Source organism: Hydra viridissima, unplaced genomic scaffold (assembly GCF_058129835.1).
Source record: "Hydra viridissima isolate aposymbiotic clone 2 unplaced genomic scaffold, HvirCarnegie_v1 scaffold_12, whole genome shotgun sequence".
In the NCBI taxonomy this organism is placed as follows: Eukaryota; Metazoa; Cnidaria; class Hydrozoa; order Anthoathecata; family Hydridae; genus Hydra; species Hydra viridissima.
In genome coordinates this window covers 2,493,855-2,514,016 of record NW_028324311.1, presented here as the reverse complement: position 1 = coordinate 2,514,016, position 20,162 = coordinate 2,493,855, and the positions used below count along the sequence as shown (strand labels likewise).

Genomic DNA, 20,162 nt, shown 5'->3' with positions numbered 1-20,162 from the left:
AGTTAACTACGACAAGGAGTCAAAAGAAATCATGCATTTCATATGATTCAAGATGAGAAAACTCGTTGGCACTCTATGTTTCTCATGGCAGAACGAATGCTTAAACTTCACTCCTACGTAAAAGATATCTTTAATTAGAAACAACAATACAAAGGTATGAGAAAATATTTACTCGATAAAGATGAATGGTTAACTGAAAAGAAACGGTAAATGCTTCAATAAGCTTTAACAAGCTTTAATAAGCTTTAATCAAGTTAGTGTTGTACTGTCTGGCGATAAGAATGCAACGTGTTTTTTAGTTATTCCAAATATGAAGTACCTTGAGAAGCAGCTAAAAAAGAATAAAAGTGAAACTCCTTCTTTAATTGTAATATTGAAACCGCATTTGTTAGAATCTTTGCAAACATAAAGATTCATATGAATTAGAGAGAAACTCCATTTTATTGTGTGCCACTTTTTTGGATCCAAGTTATAAAATTTTTCAATTCTTTGAAAAGTACTAAAAAAGTGCTTTTCACACCAAGTAAGCGCCAGAAAAAAGGCGCTTACTTGGTGCACTGATAGGAGGTGTACATAAAATCATGAATCATGAATGCGCACCAAATAAACGGAAAAAAAGAAATATTTAAAAAGCGTTAAAGAGTTTTGTCATATTTTTATCTCGCAAAAAGAGCAAGTAGAATAATTCCAACTAAAAAGGTAACAAACGAATCAAAAAAGTTTTAAGTAATAATTTGATGATGAACAAAATGATTCCGATATTGATAGCGAAAAAATTGTAAGTTTAGATTTAAAAAAAGAAATTAGTGAATATATTAAATTGTCAGTGCGCAAACAAAATTTTATAGAGTTTTGGCATCAATCAACATGTTTTTCTAATACTATATTGTACTTCAACGATAATTTTATGTACATCTCCGAGCAGGCAAAAGACGTCTATAGATAATTTAAAACTACTCTAATTTGCATCTTTTGTAGATGCGTATATTTTAGAAGTGCATAGCAGACACTTGTTTCTAGAAAGGAATAAAAATTTAACCGTAGCTAAGTTTCTACTTACCTATGAACAACATAAATCATAATAATAATAATTTTGAATGAATTTTAAATAGTAAAATTACATTCTATTATAAATTACTAGTTTCAGTGCATAACATTTTACTAAAATCACTTCATGATCTGAGAGATAAGAACTAGAAGAATTAAATCAAAAAGGCAATGGGAAAAAAAGGTCTCGAAAATCTAATAAATATCTGGAGTGTTTTACGAGGTATAGTTTTAATGTGCATATAACTGCTCTCTCAATTAAAAATGTACTCTTCAGCTCATTTTTGTGCCATATCAGTGTTTTTGTCTCCATCACCTTTCTTTATCTAAACCAATGTAAATTATGTTAAATATTTTAAAATTTTTTCGTTTTTACAGATTCCTGTGAATACAATGGTTGTTTAATAAAAGATCGATAAAAATCCGTAACTGATGTTTTGCAAAATGCTTCTGCTCGTAACCAGAAAAAAATAGAGTTTAATACAGGTAAATTGATGATACATTGCTGTTAAAATCAATAAAATTATATTTTTAAGCTAACTATTAATTTTAGTATATATTATATCTTCTTCAGATAATTTATGATGAAGAGCTTAATAAATAGGAAAAAACATATATGTGTTATATCTCATATCTTTGATGTTTTTATGAAATTTTGCAACAAGCCGAGTGAAAATTTATATAAATGTATCTGTATTTGTATTTATATCTATATGTGCAATATATGTAATTATATCATCTAAGTTATATATATATATATATATATATATATATATATATATATATATATATATATATATATATATATATATATATATATATATATATCATGTTAACAGACTTTTTAATCATCCTAGATGTCTTTTAAAGTATTAGTGCATTTATTTACATGCTATTACATTACATTTTAGATACTGATGCTGAGGAACAGCGAGTTAGCGGACTCAATAGTTTTTTTATTCTAAACATTTGTTTTATAATCTTGGTAAATAAATTTCAACAACTTGAACTTAATTGTTTCTTTACTTGTATAATTTTTTGAAGACTTTTTAATTTTAACTCAGTCGGCAAAAAGATATCTGAACTGCATCTAGTATGCATCTGAAAACTGGTTTAAATGATGTCTGAAATCACGTCGTGAATGAACGCTAAATAGATGTCTATCTTATAGACGTCTTTTAGATGCATTTTATTTGATAAAGGTGCATCATTTAAGATGCATGAAAGATGCGCAACAGACGTCTATTTCATTAATTTATTATCGAAAAAAATGCATCTAAAAGACGTTTATAAGATTGACGTCCATCTAGCGTTCATTCACGACGTTATTTTAGGTATCTTTTAGATCAGTTTCAGATACATATTAGATGCATTTTAGACATCTTTTTGCCAGCTGGGCTGGTATTAGTGAACCAACTAGTTGGTTTTATTCTAGGGCATTAAACAATTTGTATGCAAACTGAAAGAAGATGAATGTTTTCAAATGTTGATATCTTTGTACGAAAATTTGGAGTTTTTTTTTTGGTTTAAAGTTAGCGCAATTTAATCAATGTAATGTGGAAGAATCTTGTAAAATTTATTTTAGAATTTAGTTTATTGTTCTTAAATAAAATCTCTTAAGAATAGTACTTTTTTATTTTAAAAACAATCAAATAAAGTTGTGGCATGTTAAAAAAATGATTTTATAAACATTAATATATAATTTGTTTATTTTGTCAATACCATTTTACATTGTTTTATCCGTTTTATACATTTATTGAAATATGTAATAGAAAATCAGAGGAGTATATAGAACACTAGATTCTTATCATTAAGCACCTTTAATGTTAAAACCACAAGGTCGATAAGCTGCTGTTCCGACTCCGACTCCGATTCCTTGATTTAATCATGGACAACTCCGACTCTGAACTCCAACTCTGACTCCGAACTCCGACTCCTTCATAAGTAACCAATTTTTAACAACAAATTTACTGTAGTAAAATGTTCACATTAGCTATTTCATCACCATGACACAAATAATCCACTACTTAGTGCTTTCAACAATATTTATTAGAAAATAATTTTTGAACAAACAACTTTTTTAAACTCTTGATATGCAATAAACTCCAATGTAGTCACTAATAAATTTATGAATTTGTTTAAATTATGTTTGATATGTTGTCAGTTGGACAGAAAGAACTTGTTCTTCTTTAAGTTCATATTCTTGAAGAACCTTTTACACCAAGATATGGAAAAGTTCACTGGTGCCTTCCAGTTTTTGCATACTACATATCCCAGTATGTCTGGATATCCTACAGGTATCAGAGCATCACGGGACTTGTAGTTTTGTAACAACTGGAAGGCTAGAGTTTGATACTTGTGCTTTAGACTGACAGAATATAAAATATTTTAGTTAGTAACATCTATGAAATCCATATTAAAATTATGAAACTTTGAAAGACTTTTTTAAGCTGGAGTCGGAGTCGGTACAACTTTTCCGACTCCGACTCCAGCCAAAATGAGCTCCGACTCTGACTCCACGACTCCGACTCCGACTCCGACTCCACAGCCCTGGTTAAAACTTGCTGTCTCCTAAAATGAAATCAATTATAATCATTAAGTCAATCAACACTAATTTATATATTAAAAAATATTGCCAACAACAGATGTTCCTTAAAATTTACTCATTGGACTCAGGAGCGGATTCTGCGTTGATGGTTCCCAGCAGGCAAAAGTCGTCTCTAGATCATCTAAGACTACTCTTACTTGTATCTATCATAGATACATATTAGACGTATATTAGACATCGTATATATTAGACGTATATTAGACATCGAAAAAAGGTCTAATTACAGTGATTCTATTTAAATCCTATAGTTGACGCATATTAGATGTATTAACTAGATTAAAACATAGATATCTCTTTTCGGTTAACTATAGATGTATTTAAAATGTCTTCTGTAGATCAGTTAAACAGAAAGAAAAAATTTTAACTTAAGACAAAATCGATTTAACAAAACGATACTATAAACTATATACTATAAACCTACTATAAATGACCGCCATTAAAGAAACGTGCAAGGCGGAAACCTGTTTCTAGAAATAAATAAAATTTTACGCGTAGCTAAATTTATATTAACTATGAACGACGTAAGTCATAATCAAAACAATTTTTAATGAGCTTTAAGCAATAAAATAGTATGCTATCATAAATTATAATGCTTTTACAAAGACGAAATAATTTCATGGTTTCAGTATTAAACATTTTACTAAAATCACTTCATAATCTGAAAGATAAAAACGTTATTCTTAAATTGATATTTTCATTTATAGATTAAATGTTATTATAATACAAATGTGTATTTCTATAATAATATATAGAATTTTTTAATAATGCCAAAAACTGTTTATACAGTTGGTTGTGCACATAACGTTTTTATTGAGAAAAATAGTAAAGACGGTAGCGAGAGAAAGCTTAATACAGGTAAATTTATGGAAAGATTGTTGTTGAGTCAATTTTACTATGATCAATAAAATTATATATATATAATCAAAATATATATTAAATAACTGTTATTATCAATTATTGTTATTTTTCTTAATATTATTGTCATTATTGTTATTATTTTTATTATTATTATTATTGTTATTATTATTATTATTATTATTATCATTATTATTATTATTATTATTATTATTATTATTATTATTATTATTATTATTATTATTTTTATTGTTGTTGTTGTTGTTGTTGTTGTTGTTTTTGTTGTTGTTGTTTTTATTATTATTATTTTTATTATTATTATTATTATTATTATTATTATTATTATTATTATTATTATTATTATTTATATTATTATTATTATTATTATTATTATTATTATTATTATTATTATTATTATTAATATTATTAATATTATTATTATTATTATTATTATTATTATTATCATTATTATTATTATTATTATTATTATTATTATTATTATTATATTATTTTATTTTTATATCCCATTCAGATAATTGAAGATAAAGAGGATAATAATTAGGAAAAAACAGATAATAAGGTTACTATATACCAGAAAAACTTGTCATATCTCATATCTTTGATGTTTAATTAAAATTTAGCAACAAGCCGAGAGAAAATTTATACATATTTTATGTAAAGATATTTTTTAATAATTGTACATGACTTTTAAAGCATGAGGTCATTTATTTTCACGCTATTACATTATATTATAATTTAGATACCGATGACGTGGAACAGCGAGTTGGTGGACTCAATACAGAACATTATTTTTTATTGTAAACTTTTTTTTTTTTAACATTGCTAAACAAATTTTAACAATATAAACCAAATTGTTTCTTTACTCTGTAATTTTTTAAAGACTTAGTAAACTTAACTCAGTCAGCAAAAAGATATCTAAAATGCATCTGATATACATTTAAAAACTAATCTAAAAGATGTCTGATTTCACATCATGAATGAACGCTAAATAGATGTCTATCTTATAGATATCTTTTAGATGCATTATATTTGATAAATGTGCAACATTTTAGATGCATAAAATATGTGCAATATACGTCTATTTTATTTATTTTTTATCGAATAAAATGCATTTAAAAGACGTCTGTTTAGCATTCATTCACGACTTGAATTCAGATATCTTTTAGTCCAGTTTTCAGATGCATATTAGATGCATTTTAGATATCTTTTTGCCTGCTGGGTTTGCCAATTTACCGAAGTTTTCATTTACTAATAATTTGGTAAATAAAAGTTGAAATACCGATTTATTGGTAAATTACCGATAATTTTTTAAATTTTCAATAAAAAATAAAATATTATAAAAAATGAAATACAATATTTATTTAAATGCATTTTTTTTAAATCATTTTTTTAAGACACTTAAAATATCAAAAATCTCATCAGCTAATCAAGATCTAATTTTGATGCAAAACAATCAAACTCCCACAAATTTACCATAAAGTAGAAAAACAAAATGTTATTAATCAAGTTTGCTGAGGCGATAAACGATATTATATTATTGACAAGATAAGAAATACTATAAAATTTAAATATAATTATTTAACATTCAACTAAACTACTTCAGGTTTTTTTTATTTAACTCTAAAATAATGTGCTTCATGTTTACTTTTATTAACACTTGTTTTGAGAATTTCTTGCTTTTTTACATGAGGTTTTTTATAAAGAAGGTTTTTGTCAGTTTTGGCACCTCTGGTGCCTCAGCGCCCTTGAGCACTGCTCAACCTTGCACAAATGGCCTGTTTCTATTCAAAAAACATTCAAATTACAAATTAAAACAGTCCGTACAAAATAAAAATGGACGCCAATTCGATAAATTTTTATTATTTGCTTATATATTTTACCTAAAAGTTTTTGTAATTTCTAATAAATATTTAGAGCAATAATTTGCTATTTGCCGATAAATTGGTAAATCGGTAAGCCGGTATTACAACCTCGAATCCCAACATGGAATAAACTCCATAAATTTACATGTTCATACTATTGTCAAATAGGAATGGTTTGCAAAAAAATACAATGATTGAAACCTGGGAAAAAAACCCATTAAATTTTTGCTTTCCCTGCCACAAACGTGAAAGCAACGAGTTTAATAAATTTTTTTTATTCTTTACCACGGCGATCTATACTATCACTATGTTCTGAACTAAATTCATATTCATCGAGAAATTTTGTATTTCTTGCAATATTTTGTTAGTGTTCAAAAGTTTTGGAAATTTAAATTTTAAACCCCATCAATATAAGGGGGTTATCAATTTTATTGTACATGAATATTTGAATGCTAAAAGATTCTAGTAAATAATTTAAAATATTTAACAATTAAAAAAAAAAGATTGTAAACTTTTTGCTTTCATGTTTGGGTAGGGAGGGTTTAAAAATTTGGGAGCCTTTATGTTTCCAGGCTCCAATCTTCGAAATTTTTTGCAAGTTATATTATCTTTATCCGATTTTCAACTTTTTAGAAAAACCAATTGCCTAATTAGACTATAAAACTATGTGCAAAATAAGACTGTTACAAGTTGCAAGTTGCAATTCTATATTATTTAAGTTTAAAGTTTTTACATTTGTAAATGTATTTTTTTACACTTTAATGTATAAATTAGGGGGCATCCATAAAGTACGTACGCAGGTATGGGGGAGGGGGGTTACCAAAAAACGTACAAATGCGTACAAGGGGAGGCGGAGTGTTCAAGACAGCGAGTACGTACGCGGTTTGACTATCTTTCTTAGGAATTATTTTTAAAACTTGATCTGTATAAAAAGGAATGAACTTTTCGAATGTAAAAAATCTTTTTTTTAAATTACGCAACCTGGTTTTTATCTTTTCAATTTAAACGTTACAACAAGTTACTTTTTTATTATTTTAAATTAATATTTTGTTATTGACTTTTTATTAACAATGTACTACTTCAAATTATTATTAAAGTTTAAATTTATTTTTTCTGATTATAAAAAAAAATTATTTTTAAAAACAACAACTTTAATGCTAATAGAGACCAACACCTTTCATTGCGAAATGTAACTGCAATTAATTTGAGTCGGGTTATTTTTTTACGTTCTTCGCTTTAACGACACTGAATCTTATGATTAAATCGTTTATTTCCAAATAAACAAAAACTTTTATCTTTCTAATCGAATAATTGAAAACGTTGCAACAAAAAATAACTGCTTACTCCCAAGATGTCGAACGAATTTGTTGGGAACGAGAAAAAGTATCTTCAACTCCTTGAGTTACATAAGAAAGCATATTCAACACTTGAAAAACAAAAGCAGTATCAGCACGTACAGGAGTTGTGGAAAATAGTAAAAGATGATCAGTCTTTGTATGAAAAAAAAGTAAACGAATTAAAAGTGAAAGCAAAAAAGTCAAAATGATCAATCATGACATTCTGGGGAAATGCTTTATCACCGCCTAGCAAAAAGAAAAAAGATATCCATCCAGTGCCGTCGCTAATTTACTTTTCTACCCCCTATTTTTATTTTTGATTATGATAGAGAATTTTATCCTGATTAAGAATCGTATAAAAACATACACCTGAAAACCAAAGGAAAGTTCTCTAATTTGATGTTGAAGTGTCAAAAAAATATACCAAAAACGCTAATATTCGCCATCTTTTTTTACAAAACTACTAAGTTAATAATTCATGCAGTAAACATGAAATTATTTATTAAAAAAACTTTATAGCCCGGTTTTTATTTCGCTAAAACATTTTATAGAGAAATTTGTTATGTATTTTCTTTTTAAGTATTTTTTTCTTGAAAAAACTTCGAATTTCAATAACTTTTTTTCTTATTTTCAGATTATATAGATTTTTTTAAAAATATATTAATGATTTTAGATAAACAAATGTTTATCTAAAATATACAAAATATACATAAATATTATTCAAACGGGATATTCATCTACAACTTGGTTCCAAAAGTGAAAATAAGAATGTTCTTTAAAACGTTGCGCCCACATAAATTCTGACAAATAATCGGGAATCATTTCTCGATTTGTGGGCCCAAACATAGCTTTAAATTTGGCTTTGCTTCTTTGCCACATTGCCTCAACCCTGTTTGTTGTAACACTTGTTGCGGGATCAACAAAATGTAAAGTATGGTTTACTGTACCATGTTGAAAGCCTTGCGCTGCTAAACCTCGGTATGCTGCCCACATATCGCTCCATATTTCAGTTCCAGGACGAATCCATTGTATGATGATGGGTAGTAAGGTTGCAGCATCGCGGTGCGCTACAGGAATGAGTAACCCTTCTTTAGTCGCTATATAGTACGCACCAAAAATCCATTGATCTTCCACAATTCTACCTCGGTTGTATTTCCTTCTTGAAAAAAGTGATTCATCTATTTCCACTATTGAACCTGGTCCTCCTAATTGCACACGGTTATTAAGGAAATAAGTAACGGCAATGTCTCTACAAAATTGATTCCAATCAACAACAGTTTTATTGCTACCAATTTCTAAATCCTTTTGAATGTCTTCTACTGAAAGGCCACGACTTTTTCCGGCGCTACGAGTCCAAATATAAGTAATACCTATTACTTGCCAAAGTTTCAGTTGAGATCTTTCAAAAAAACTCCCAACACGAATACTTATTTTCTTTTTGCATTGTTTTTGCATGCATCTCCAAATCTTTCCATCGACATTATCACTATTTTGTTCGTTGCACTGGATGTTACATCGAGGACAGACCATATTGATAGCAAGTAAACCAAACTCCCTGCACCAACGGATACACTCGTTATTATTGTTTTTAAACCTGCGACCAATTTCCGGTAAATTAAGGCTATCAAATTCAATAATAGTCGGTCGTCTAGCATTCGCCGTTTTAATTTTAAAACAGAAATAAAGAAACATTTCTTATAGAGAGAGTCTTTTATAATTACATTTTGTTTTTTGGAAATTTTTTGCATCGGAATTTTCATGAATACTTTCTGAATTTTCATGAGAATTTTAATTACTTTTAAACTACAGAAACCAGGCGGCGTAATTAAATAGTGAAATTTTAAAGTGTTGTAAAAAAAGATGGCGAATATTAGCGTTTTTGGTATATTTTTTTGACACTTCAACATCAAATTAGAGAACTTTCCTTTGGTTTTCAGGTGTATGTTTTTATACGATTCTTAATCAGGATAAAATTCTCTATCATAATCAAAAATAAAAATAGGGGGGGTAGAAAAGTAAATTAGCGCCTCCAGTGCCGTCTTCGTCAAATAAAATACAAAGTTTTCCGAACGCAACTACGACAGAACCTGAAAGGATTGCACTTAGTAAGCCATTTTTTGTAATAATTTACAAACTTTTTCTCTCGTGATTTTCTATATATTGAATTCAACCGAATTGGTAATTAAACTACATTGTACGACTATATTGCAATTGCATAGTTTTATTCATCATAATTGGACAACTTGACCATTTTCTCTACATTCAATCTCTATAAATGTCAAGAATTTATAATAGTTTATTTTTGGGTATTTCCTAATTTAGATTTAACATCAAGCGAGAAGGAAAGAGCAAATCCGGCGCAAGTTAAAAGTCGGAAGAAAATCTCAGATCTTGAATCACACCTTTCATCCTTGATAATCTTACGCGATTCTGGTTTGTCTACGGTAACGAGGAAACAATTAGACAATGTGAAAGAAAGCATAAGAAGAGAAAAAACCAACTTGGACAGGTAAATGTTAAGAGATATATCGAATAGAGCTAAGAAGTATAGATAGACGTCTTGGCTATAAAAACCAAACTTTTAAGCAGGCAGTAACTTTCAAAATTTTGTTTTTCAAATTGTCAATAAGAACTTCTAAATGAGGATTTACAAAGCTCGCAGAATCCACGAAACCTTAAGTATAGAAGGTTTTATAACGGAGTCAAAGATTTGTGTAATATTTTGTTTTCAGATTGATTCGTGAATCGGCACGACAAAGAAAACGGAGACAAAAACTTAAAGAGGGCATCGAAACAGTTTGTCAAAACAACCCTGAAGTATCAAGTGCTTTGAAACAGTTTATGCGAAACCATTCTGGACGACCACGGCTCGAAATTGATCAACCAGAACTTTTATCAGCAATCATAAAGGTTGTGCAAAATTCATCAGCAGCAGATGAGCGTCGAAGAACAGAATGTCTTTGCAGTGTCTCCGGTTAGGATGATCTTCAGTAAGAGCTGACGAAACTAGGCTTCAACTTGAGTAGAAGTGGTTTGTACCTTCGTCTTTTACCACGACGTGAAAACACTTCTGAAGGAAAAAAGCATGTCCAGTGAAGCTACTACGTCCAGAAAATTCACTGCGAAAAAGAAATGATGATAGAATGTTTGCCAAATCTTTTATTGATGACATGTTTGAAGTTTGCAAATCGTTTGGACCAAAAGCTGTGCTTTTCATGTCCAATGATGATAAAGCCAGGGTACCGTTAGGTCTTACTGCTGCAAGCCTTCAAGCGCCGTTGCTGATGCATATGGAATACAAGGTCAAACTTATCGATCATGACTTAGTCGTTGGCCCACAGCACAAGTTAATCCCATCGGTGTATGGCATATGCGAAGTTAACAATAATGGAAATGTATCCTACAGTGGAGACACTTTCATACGCATAAGAAGTGGGAAACACGATACTTCGAATGCTTTTACACATGCTTTTGATGTTAGGGAGCTTTTTGAAACCAAGATGGTTAGACGTAAACCAATTATGTTAATGGAGACTGATGGAGCTCAAGGTGAGGCACCACGCTTCCCTAAAACGTTAGCAACTGCTGTTGATCTCTTCCGCTTCCTGGATATAGATGTCTTGCTTCACGGTGTGAACGCAGCTGGGCTTTCAGCCTTCAATCCCATTGAAAGAAGAATGGCACCTCTTTCTCGTGATTTGGATGGAATAGTTCTTCCCCATGATTATTTTGGCGATCACCTTGATTCTTCTGGGAAGACAATCAACCAAGAACTGGAGGTAGAAAATTTCCAAAAAGCGGCTGACGTTTTATCCCAAGTTTGGGAGAAAACCGTCAGCGACGGTTACCTTGTTAATTGCCGGGCAGTACCAGTTGGAAAAGCATATAAACTGCCGAATCCTGATCCTGTTTGGGTAGAGAAACGTTGCCAGCAATCGCGATACTGTCTACAAATTGAGAAATGCCAGGAAAAGTTATGTTGTTCATCGTTTGAAACAAATTGGCTGAATACCATCCCCCAACGTTTCATTCCATTTCTGGCCGTCTACGAGTACTGCGTGAATGGTTACAAAGCGATGGAACCGTCTCGATATTTTAAAAACATATCAAAACATTCAAACTTTGCACCTCTGACGCATGGGCTTTTGCTACAAGATAAACCTACAGAAAGCTTAAAGTACAAAATTATACAATGTGATTTGTATTGTCCTTCATTGGAAAAAAAGCTTTTAAAAGGAATTTGCGACAAATGCAATAAATACTAACCGAGCGAGGCTGCAATGAAACGGCACAAGAAAGCACACAAAAAACAAAAGATAAAGATTGATATGGAGAGTGATTTAAGTGAAAGTGAAGAAGTCAGTGAGGAGATTACTAATGAAAGATTAGAAGCAGAGTTCATGCCTGTTTTCCATAACGTTTTCAATTTATTTAAGTCACCATTTGTGGAAATATAAATAGCTAAATTGATCTTTTTTGTATTTAATGATTTAAAAACTTTTTTTGGGGGGTGGGGGGAAGGTCATACTTTTTAATTAATAACGCGTACGTACACAGAGGGGGAGGGGTTGTAAAAGCGTACAAGTGCGTACAAGGGGGGAGGGCGGGTCCAAAAGCATTGGTTTTACTACGTACGTACTTTATGGACGTCCCCTTATGACCACCCAAGTTTATGTTTCATAATGAATTAATTAATTCATTAACCTTACCTGTCCTTACAATTCTACAAAAAATGGCATCTCAAACGCTGTTTATTTGAGTTAATATTTTAAACTTCCTTTACAAATAAGTTTCTAGTTAACTTTATATTTTACTTTTCTTGCTAAAACTCTTACTATTTTACAAACTATCTACTCCAGCTCGAAACAATTTAATGCTAAAAATTGCTGGTGCCTAGTATACAGCCCAGATAAGCAACATCTATAAAATTTGATTGTATTATACGTTACCTACAAATTTTCAATTTCATATTAGTGATATTGGAGCCGGCGAGAAGGGATGGTAGTGTTGGGGTGTATGACACTCACTACCTATTACTGATTTTTAGTTTAATCATTCGGCAAATTTAGATTTTATTTTAATTAGTCGGCAAATCCAGGAATCGAGTCAAATATTTTTTTAGTCAACAAGTATAACTTTTAATCTGCAAATATTTTACGGCAGTTTGCAACTTGCCACCTCGTCGCCGCCCTGTGTACTAGCAAATATACTTAGTCCCTAACATCTAGTTTCATATTAGAGATAAGAAATACCAATTTATTAATGCAAACTTCATCATTTGTCTTGACAAACTTAACATTATGCAACACTTTCATTATATTCATAACTAACACTTTTTGATATTTTCATTTATTCAACGCACGGACAAATAAGCACGGAATTGCGCTTTAATTAGTCGGTGCATTTAGATTATGTTTGTTTAAAACTTAAGCAGATTTAAGCTTTGGCAATTTATTATAAAGTGCATACTAAATGTTAAACGCAGGGCCGCCGTGAGGGGTGGTCTACTGGGTTGTTTTGTCCCGGGCGCCAGGTCGACAGGGGCGCACAAAGCCGAATATAAATTTTTTTTTTTTTCATGTTTAATTAAAAAAAAAGATGAAGTACTGGGAAGCAGCGGGGAAAATAAGAAAGCAAAAGCAGCCGGTCAATTTGACCAGCTAAAACATATAATAGAAGGTCAATTGCTTTTTTTGGCCGGTCAATTTTTTTTAGTTTAAATTTTCAACTTTGTAATGAAGTGCTTCATAATTGGACTTTTTAAATAAAAAATGTAATTAATGCTTTAAAACTAAGAAATTAGCATTACTTTCAATTTGAAAGTAATGCTAATTTCTTAGTTTTAAAGCATTAATTACTTTTTTTATTGTATTTAAAACTAATGTTTTGAAACTTTCAAAACATTAGTTTTAAATAAAGCGATTCTTTTTATATAGCGGAAACTCGCAAACAAAGTGAATACTAATGATTAATTTAACAACCCGCTGAAGTAAATGTTTAAAATAACTTTAGTGCACGGAGATTTTCTTTCAATTAAAAACGGAGATTTTTTACTTTATTAAAAAAAGAGATTATATTAAATCCAAGTAGTTTGATATTGATATAAAATATTAAAACAATTTTATTAAATTTATTTCTCTAATTTTTAAAATCTCTCAAATTTGAAACAATTTTGAAACACATGATATCGATGTGATAGTCTGATAGACCCAATCAAGAAGAAATTCAAACAGTTCTTTGCTTATGAGCGGATGCTGTTTCAAAAAGAATTAAAACATGTCTGGTTTTAAAAAGAAAGATTCTGGTTGTCAAGTAAGAAAGAATGCTGCTCAAAGAACTGCGAATGAGGAAAAGAACAAACGCACTCTTCAAGACTGTGGTATTACAGTTACAAAAAAAGAAGAAGATGAAAGTCCTACTGCTTCAAACTCTTTCAATTAGTAAATAGTTTTCCCCGTGAAAGGATATTTTCCCATTTGATTAATTCAATGTTATATAAATTTTTAACTTATTTTTATAGGTTGGAACTGAAGACGATGTCACTGACATTTCTGAAAGCTCGGGAGAGCCCCTATCAAAAATCGGAATGGTAGCTGTGAATGAAGAAAATATTTTGGTAAGTTCTACCTCTTTAAAAGAAATGATGTTAATAAACTTTTAAGCTAATAAAATAAGATTTTTTAAAATTTATTCTCAGGTGTTGCCAACAGAAGAACCCATCGCTACCATTCCTTCCAATGATCCTGCTTTGTGGACAGCACATCTTTCCAAAATGGAAAGAGATTCTGTGCTTCTACAGGGACTTCCTCGAAATCCTTTAGCTTTCCCGAAAGATTCTAATAAGAAGTAGGTTCCTGAATCAATTTTCTACGAAACTTCTCTCAACGGGGAGAAGACATGCCGAGATTGGCTGGTCTGGAGTGTATCTAAGAAATCATTTATTTGCTTTCCGTGTTCTCTGTTTGGAAGCAAACAATCTTTTGGGATCGGAAACCAGTCGCACCTTCTAAAATGGAATGATGGAATAAGCTGCAACTGGCACAAGCTACCTGAGAAAGTCAAAAGTCACCAGAATAACGCCCAGCATCGAAACTTTTACATAGAATGGAAAAAGGCGCTAGAAAGCTTAGAAAATCAAAGCGGAATAGATGCAGCTCTTGAAAACTCGATAAGAAATGAAGCAGCCAGGTGGTGTGAAATTCTACGATGCATCTTATATGTTACTCTTTTTTTAGCGCCACGAAACCTTAGTTTCAGAGGTAAATCTATTTACAATTATTCTATTGTGATACCAACTATCTTTAAATCTATTTAGCTTATATTTATAAGATTAACTAGATATTTTGGAAATCATTAAATAAAACAAATCCTTCTTTATTCTTTTAAATAAATATGTTATAATATTCATAAATCATAATATAAAATCATCATAGAATCATCATAAAATAAAACAAATGCTTCTTTATTGTTTTAAATAAATCTGTCTTATTATTATAATTTTTAGGTTCATCAAAAATGATTGGAGAAGACGACAATGGCAACTTTCTAGCTACCCTAGAGCTCTTGGCCAAGCACAACAAGACTCTCCAACTACACTTAGAAGAAGTTTCCCGCTGCCAACAAGAAGGTAACAAACTGAATGCCCATTACTTGGGCTGGAGCACTCAAAATGAATTCATCAAAGAGTGCGGAGGAATCGTTCACGGTGCCAACATCAACGAGGCTCATATGGCCATCTACTATTCGATTGTTGTGGACGGGACTCCGGACGTCTCTCACACCGAGCAAATCACCTTTGTTCTCCACTTTGTATACTTTGGTACTGACAAAAGATGGACCGTGAAGGAGCGCTTTCTGAGGGTCGAGAATCTTGAAAAAAAGATAGGTGCTGACATTGCCAAGCTTATTATGGACGTCTTAGAACAAAATGGAATCGATCTCAAAAACTGCAGAGGTCAAGGATATGACAATGGAGCGAACATGTCCGGTATATACAAAGGAGTACAGGCGATTATACTGCAAAAAAATCCTCAAGCTCTCTATATGCCATGCAGCGCTCATAGTCTCAACCTTGCTGGTGTTCATTCTGCTGAATCTTCGGTTGAAGTCAAGAACTACTTTGGCCGAGTCCAGTCACTTTACAATCTTTTCAGTGGAAGCCCTAGTCGGTGGAAAGTCTTGATTGAAACCACTGGTTTGTCCCTTCATCAAACGTCGCAAACTAGATGGAGTGCGCGAATCGAGGCCGTGAAGCCGTTAGTCAAGCGATCCAGGGAAATCCTCGAATCTTTGAAAAAGCTCCGCGATTTTGATCTAACAGCTGATCAATTGAATGAAGTAAAATCTCTGGAGAAGTGGGTTCATTCATTCGAGTTCATCGTAATGACAACCTTTTGGTATAAAACTCTTCAATCAATCAACTACGTGAGCCTTGCACTCCAATCAGAAAATATCTCCTTGGACGACGAGATGAAACTCATTAAGACTCTTATTGAAGATCTAAATCGACTGAGATCATCTTGGACCAGCATCCTTAATGAGGTACGTTTGAAAGCATTTGGTCTTGCTTCTTTTGGTTTTCAATCAGAATTTGTGAAGAAGAGGACGAAAAAAAGGAAGACCTTTCACGAAGGGGTGAGGAACACCGCTCATTTCCATGAAGACGAAGCAAAAGAGTTTGAGGTGAGCGTATTCAATACCGCTCTTGATACTCTTATTCAGCAGGTCAGCGATAGATTCCAAGCTGCTGAGAAGACGACGAATATGTTTTCGTTCTAGTGGTCATTGAAATCTCTTGTTATGTCAAAAGAAGAAGAATCAGAAGAAAGTGTTGAAGCACCTATCCAATTGGAGGAGAAATGCAAGGTCTTGGCACAAATCTACGCGACCGATGTTGAGGAAGAGAAACTTATTGAAGAGGTCCGCCACCTCGATGCTCTGAAGCGATCCAATCTTTTTGGTCCAAAAGAATCTCTCACTTCCATGACGTTATTGAATGGAATATACCAGAAAGGTCTTTAGCCGCTCTTCGAATCAGTCTGCATTTTGCTGCGCATCTTCAACACCATCCCTGTTTCTGTTGCGGAAGGCGAGAGATCTTTTAGTAAGCTAGCTCTAGTTAAGACAGCTTTAAGGTCTACAATGAGCCAAGAACGACTCACGAATCTTCTGGTTATTTCCATTGAGCATGATCTTGCAAAAAAGTTGTGCTACGGTGAAGTGATTTCCAAATTCGCCATGAGTAAAGCTCGAAAGATCAATTTCCTCTGAAGTTGAAACAATAATAGCTGTTGTATTCTAGACAAATTTTTGCTCTTAACATCCAATAGTGTTTAATGATTGTCTTTGGTCTGTTTCTACCATGTTCTAGTGTCGACTTTATCATTTTATGTATGAGTGTATAACCAAGTCAAAAGACCATTGCAATTATCTAGAAATAAACTGTTCAAATGTTCATTAATTAAAATTAAAAAGTTCTATATTCTTTTATCCTCTTTGATTTGTTATCAAATGGCTTATTATATGTATTGAATTATGGATCATTAGATCAGCTTTCACTTTCAGTAGGGCGCTTGGGAAATTTTGACCCTGGGCGCCGCAAAAGCTCACGGCGGGCCTGGTTAAACGTATTGATAGAATCTTTAAAATACAAAACATTTAATATACATAAAATTTACCAAGTGAGTTTAACATCCACATTTAAAAATGTCGTGGATAGAGTGCCGAAAGTCGGCACTTTAACGAAATTTGCTTTTAGTGCCGGATGCCCGTTTATTGGTTGAAAAAGTCACGTGTCAATACAAATTCCGATTTCAAATATTTTAAATTCCGATTATTGGGAAAATATTTGAACTATGTACTTGAAAAATTTCATTTCATTCATACTTAAAAGATGTCCACTAGTTTTGCATGCAAAGATACATTTTTATCATTTGAAGATTTAAAATCAATTACTAAGAAATATGAATATTCTCATTTTGTGCAGTTGTGGTTTCGTGACGCCTTAACAATTGAAGCTGATAGAAAAACCATTCCAAAAAAAAATGCCAAAATAGCTCCACAGATAAAGTATTACTGTATAAACTATTGTTGAATACATGGTGGAAGGAAATTTACAAATAAAGGCAATGGAAAACGACAATCTTAGTTAGTACTTTTTTTTATTTTATAACTTTGTTTTTATCAATAAGGAATTTATTATAAATAAAGGTTTAAAAAAATAAATTGATAACTTATTTATACATAAGAAATAAACAACGCACGCTATTGAGCCCCCAATATCATTGTCCACGGATGTACTTTTTTAGCACACTGCACAAGGTCAAATTCGTTGGTGAGACTTGATATCAATTATTTCATTGAGTACTTTCCACCCATCTAAAGTAAAATATGATTGCAGAAACAAAAGAGATCCAAATGCACTTTCGTTAAGAATTGCTAAAGAAATTCAATTCACTCTTTTTTCTATACAACTACTCTGTATAAGAATGCCAGAAAGAGCTTTCTGGACATCATCCGGTTGCAAAAACCAATCCAGCATCATTACAACAAAAATATATAACTAGTATTATTAGATTGGCAGGAAGCAAAACGATTGTTTGTACATTAAACTTAGGAAATATCAATGAATAAAATAAACTACAAGTTGTAGTCTACAACATTGGTTATACAAACTAGCATGTCTTTTAGATGGATGAAGTTTCAAAAAAGGTATTGGCCTTTCATGCAACTGAGGTTTTCGTTTTTTTGGTAGACCAATAGTGGTTAAAGTGGAACTTTTAGGACGCCCACAGTGTATGAAATGTTTAAGCATGTGAATCCGTGCCCATCTTCAGTATCGAAACGTCTAAAATTTTACAAATTTGTTTTTTGAAATAATGATCAAAAAATTTATTTTGAAATGAAAATTTTCGATACAACCAGTCACTTACGGAAGAAAACTTTTGAAACTTATCATAACATCTAGATTGAAATGTTTCATTAATTAACTCTGTTCAATGAACTAAGTAATTAGATGCTCATTATCGCGCACAAGTTTCTATGAATAGATTTAACTGATTTTTTTATTTTTAACTGAGTCTTTTTGGTAAGTGGTTATTTCAAAAAGTTTCTTCCGTAAAAAAACTGTTCCAAAAATCTTCTTTCGAAATAAATCGATTCGCAAATTTCTTTTCGTTAGTAATTCTTGCAAAGATTTTATTTTTCATGTTGTTTTACCAGCGGCGTTGGTAGGATTTTTTGATTTTTTAAATATGACACTTTTAGGCATTAAGCCAACTCCAAGTTCAAAAATGTTCATAGTATAGTCAAATAAAATTTTTCTCAAAAAAATCGCGGTGATTTAAGAGTGAGAACAAAAATACCTCAACAAGTTTGCTTCCCCAACCCCGAATGTGAGGAGAAAGAGTTAATAGAGTATATATTCTTATTATATTATTCAAAATAAAATTATCGGGAGGTTTTAAACTTCATTAAAAAAACTTTTAACGTTCAAAAGAAATGACCATGTAAAATTTTCAGCCCCCTCACTTTAAGGAAAGGTGGAATCTTTATATGTTCATAACTTTTGAACGTTGAAATTCAATGACTATGACGTCGATGAAATTTTATTTTGTATAGTATAATAAAAAAATTCATTTTATTAATAAATTGCCTTTATTTTTGGGTTTGGAAAGTTAAGTTTTTTGAGTATTTTAGTACCCAGGCTGTGATCACCGCCTTTTTTTTTGAGAAATATTCTCCTTAGACATACCCATAAACGTATTTAATGGTCATTTTGTAGTGCTATGTTATTACACGCATGAGCAAATTTTACGAAAGAAAATCAACACATTCAAAATAGGAGGCCAAGTAATTGCATATTCGCCAACATAAGTAAATTTTTTAAATTATTTTAATTTAAATTAGTTTAACAATTACCCAGTTGTGCACTAAAAAACTTAAAACAAGAAAAGGAGCATCTAAACGTTCGTTAACATTTGATGCAAGCGGATTCTACTTATCTAAAAAGGCAATGACTGGGTATCATCTCAAGATTTTCCAGAGATTGGTAATCCCCTCCATGGAGCTATTTACTCAGACCTTAAAGTAACTAAAGTAACTAAAACATTGAGCGAAAGCAGCATAAACCATGCATGAGATTGCCTCAAAAGAAGTCTTTCACCAAGTGCACCCACTAAACTCCCTTTTGATTGCTCTCCAGGAAAATAAGAACGGATGAAAACTTGGCTTCTTGAAAGATACGCTGCCCACTCCAGATCTTGCCTGACATGGAGGGACCTCCAATTACTATTCTAATTCAGAGAAATGGATTTGCGGTAATTGATTTGCGATGATTGAATGTTTTTTCTAATTTTAATTTTTGCTAAGGTAACTTTAGGCCTTTCTAGCTGATCAAGATGTCTAAGAATATGTGTTGAAAGATCTTTTATT

The 20,162-nt window shown here is 31.4% G+C and overlaps 2 protein-coding genes and 1 pseudogene across 2 annotated transcripts; 2 read left to right on the top strand and 1 right to left on the bottom strand.

Moving 5' to 3' along the window:
* Positions 1 to 8,036: 8,036 nt before the first annotated feature.
* On the bottom strand, positions 8,037 to 9,422 carry LOC149880735 (uncharacterized). Its single transcript, XM_090067872.1, has one exon. It carries the CDS (start codon positions 9,420 to 9,422, stop codon positions 8,451 to 8,453), a length of 972 nt encoding a protein of 323 aa, XP_089923998.1. The 3' UTR covers positions 8,037 to 8,450.
* A 1,451-nt stretch (positions 9,423 to 10,873) lies between these two features.
* LOC149880734 (uncharacterized) lies at positions 10,874 to 11,995 on the top strand. Its single transcript, XM_090067871.1, has one exon. It carries the CDS (start codon positions 10,874 to 10,876, stop codon positions 11,993 to 11,995), a length of 1,122 nt encoding a protein of 373 aa, XP_089923997.1.
* Positions 11,996 to 13,962: 1,967 nt separating this feature from the next.
* Positions 13,963 to 17,000, top strand: LOC149880733 (zinc finger MYM-type protein 1-like; annotated as a pseudogene).
* The last annotated feature ends 3,162 nt before the right edge of the window (positions 17,001 to 20,162 follow it).

What these genes read in the sequence shown, in the direction of transcription:
- LOC149880735 (XM_090067872.1), bottom strand. Translation starts at nt 9,422, where the DNA reads ATGTTTCTTTATTTCTGTTTTAAAATTAAAACGGCGAATGCTAGACGA.
- LOC149880734 (XM_090067871.1), top strand. Translation starts at nt 10,874, where the DNA reads ATGTTTGCCAAATCTTTTATTGATGACATGTTTGAAGTTTGCAAATCG.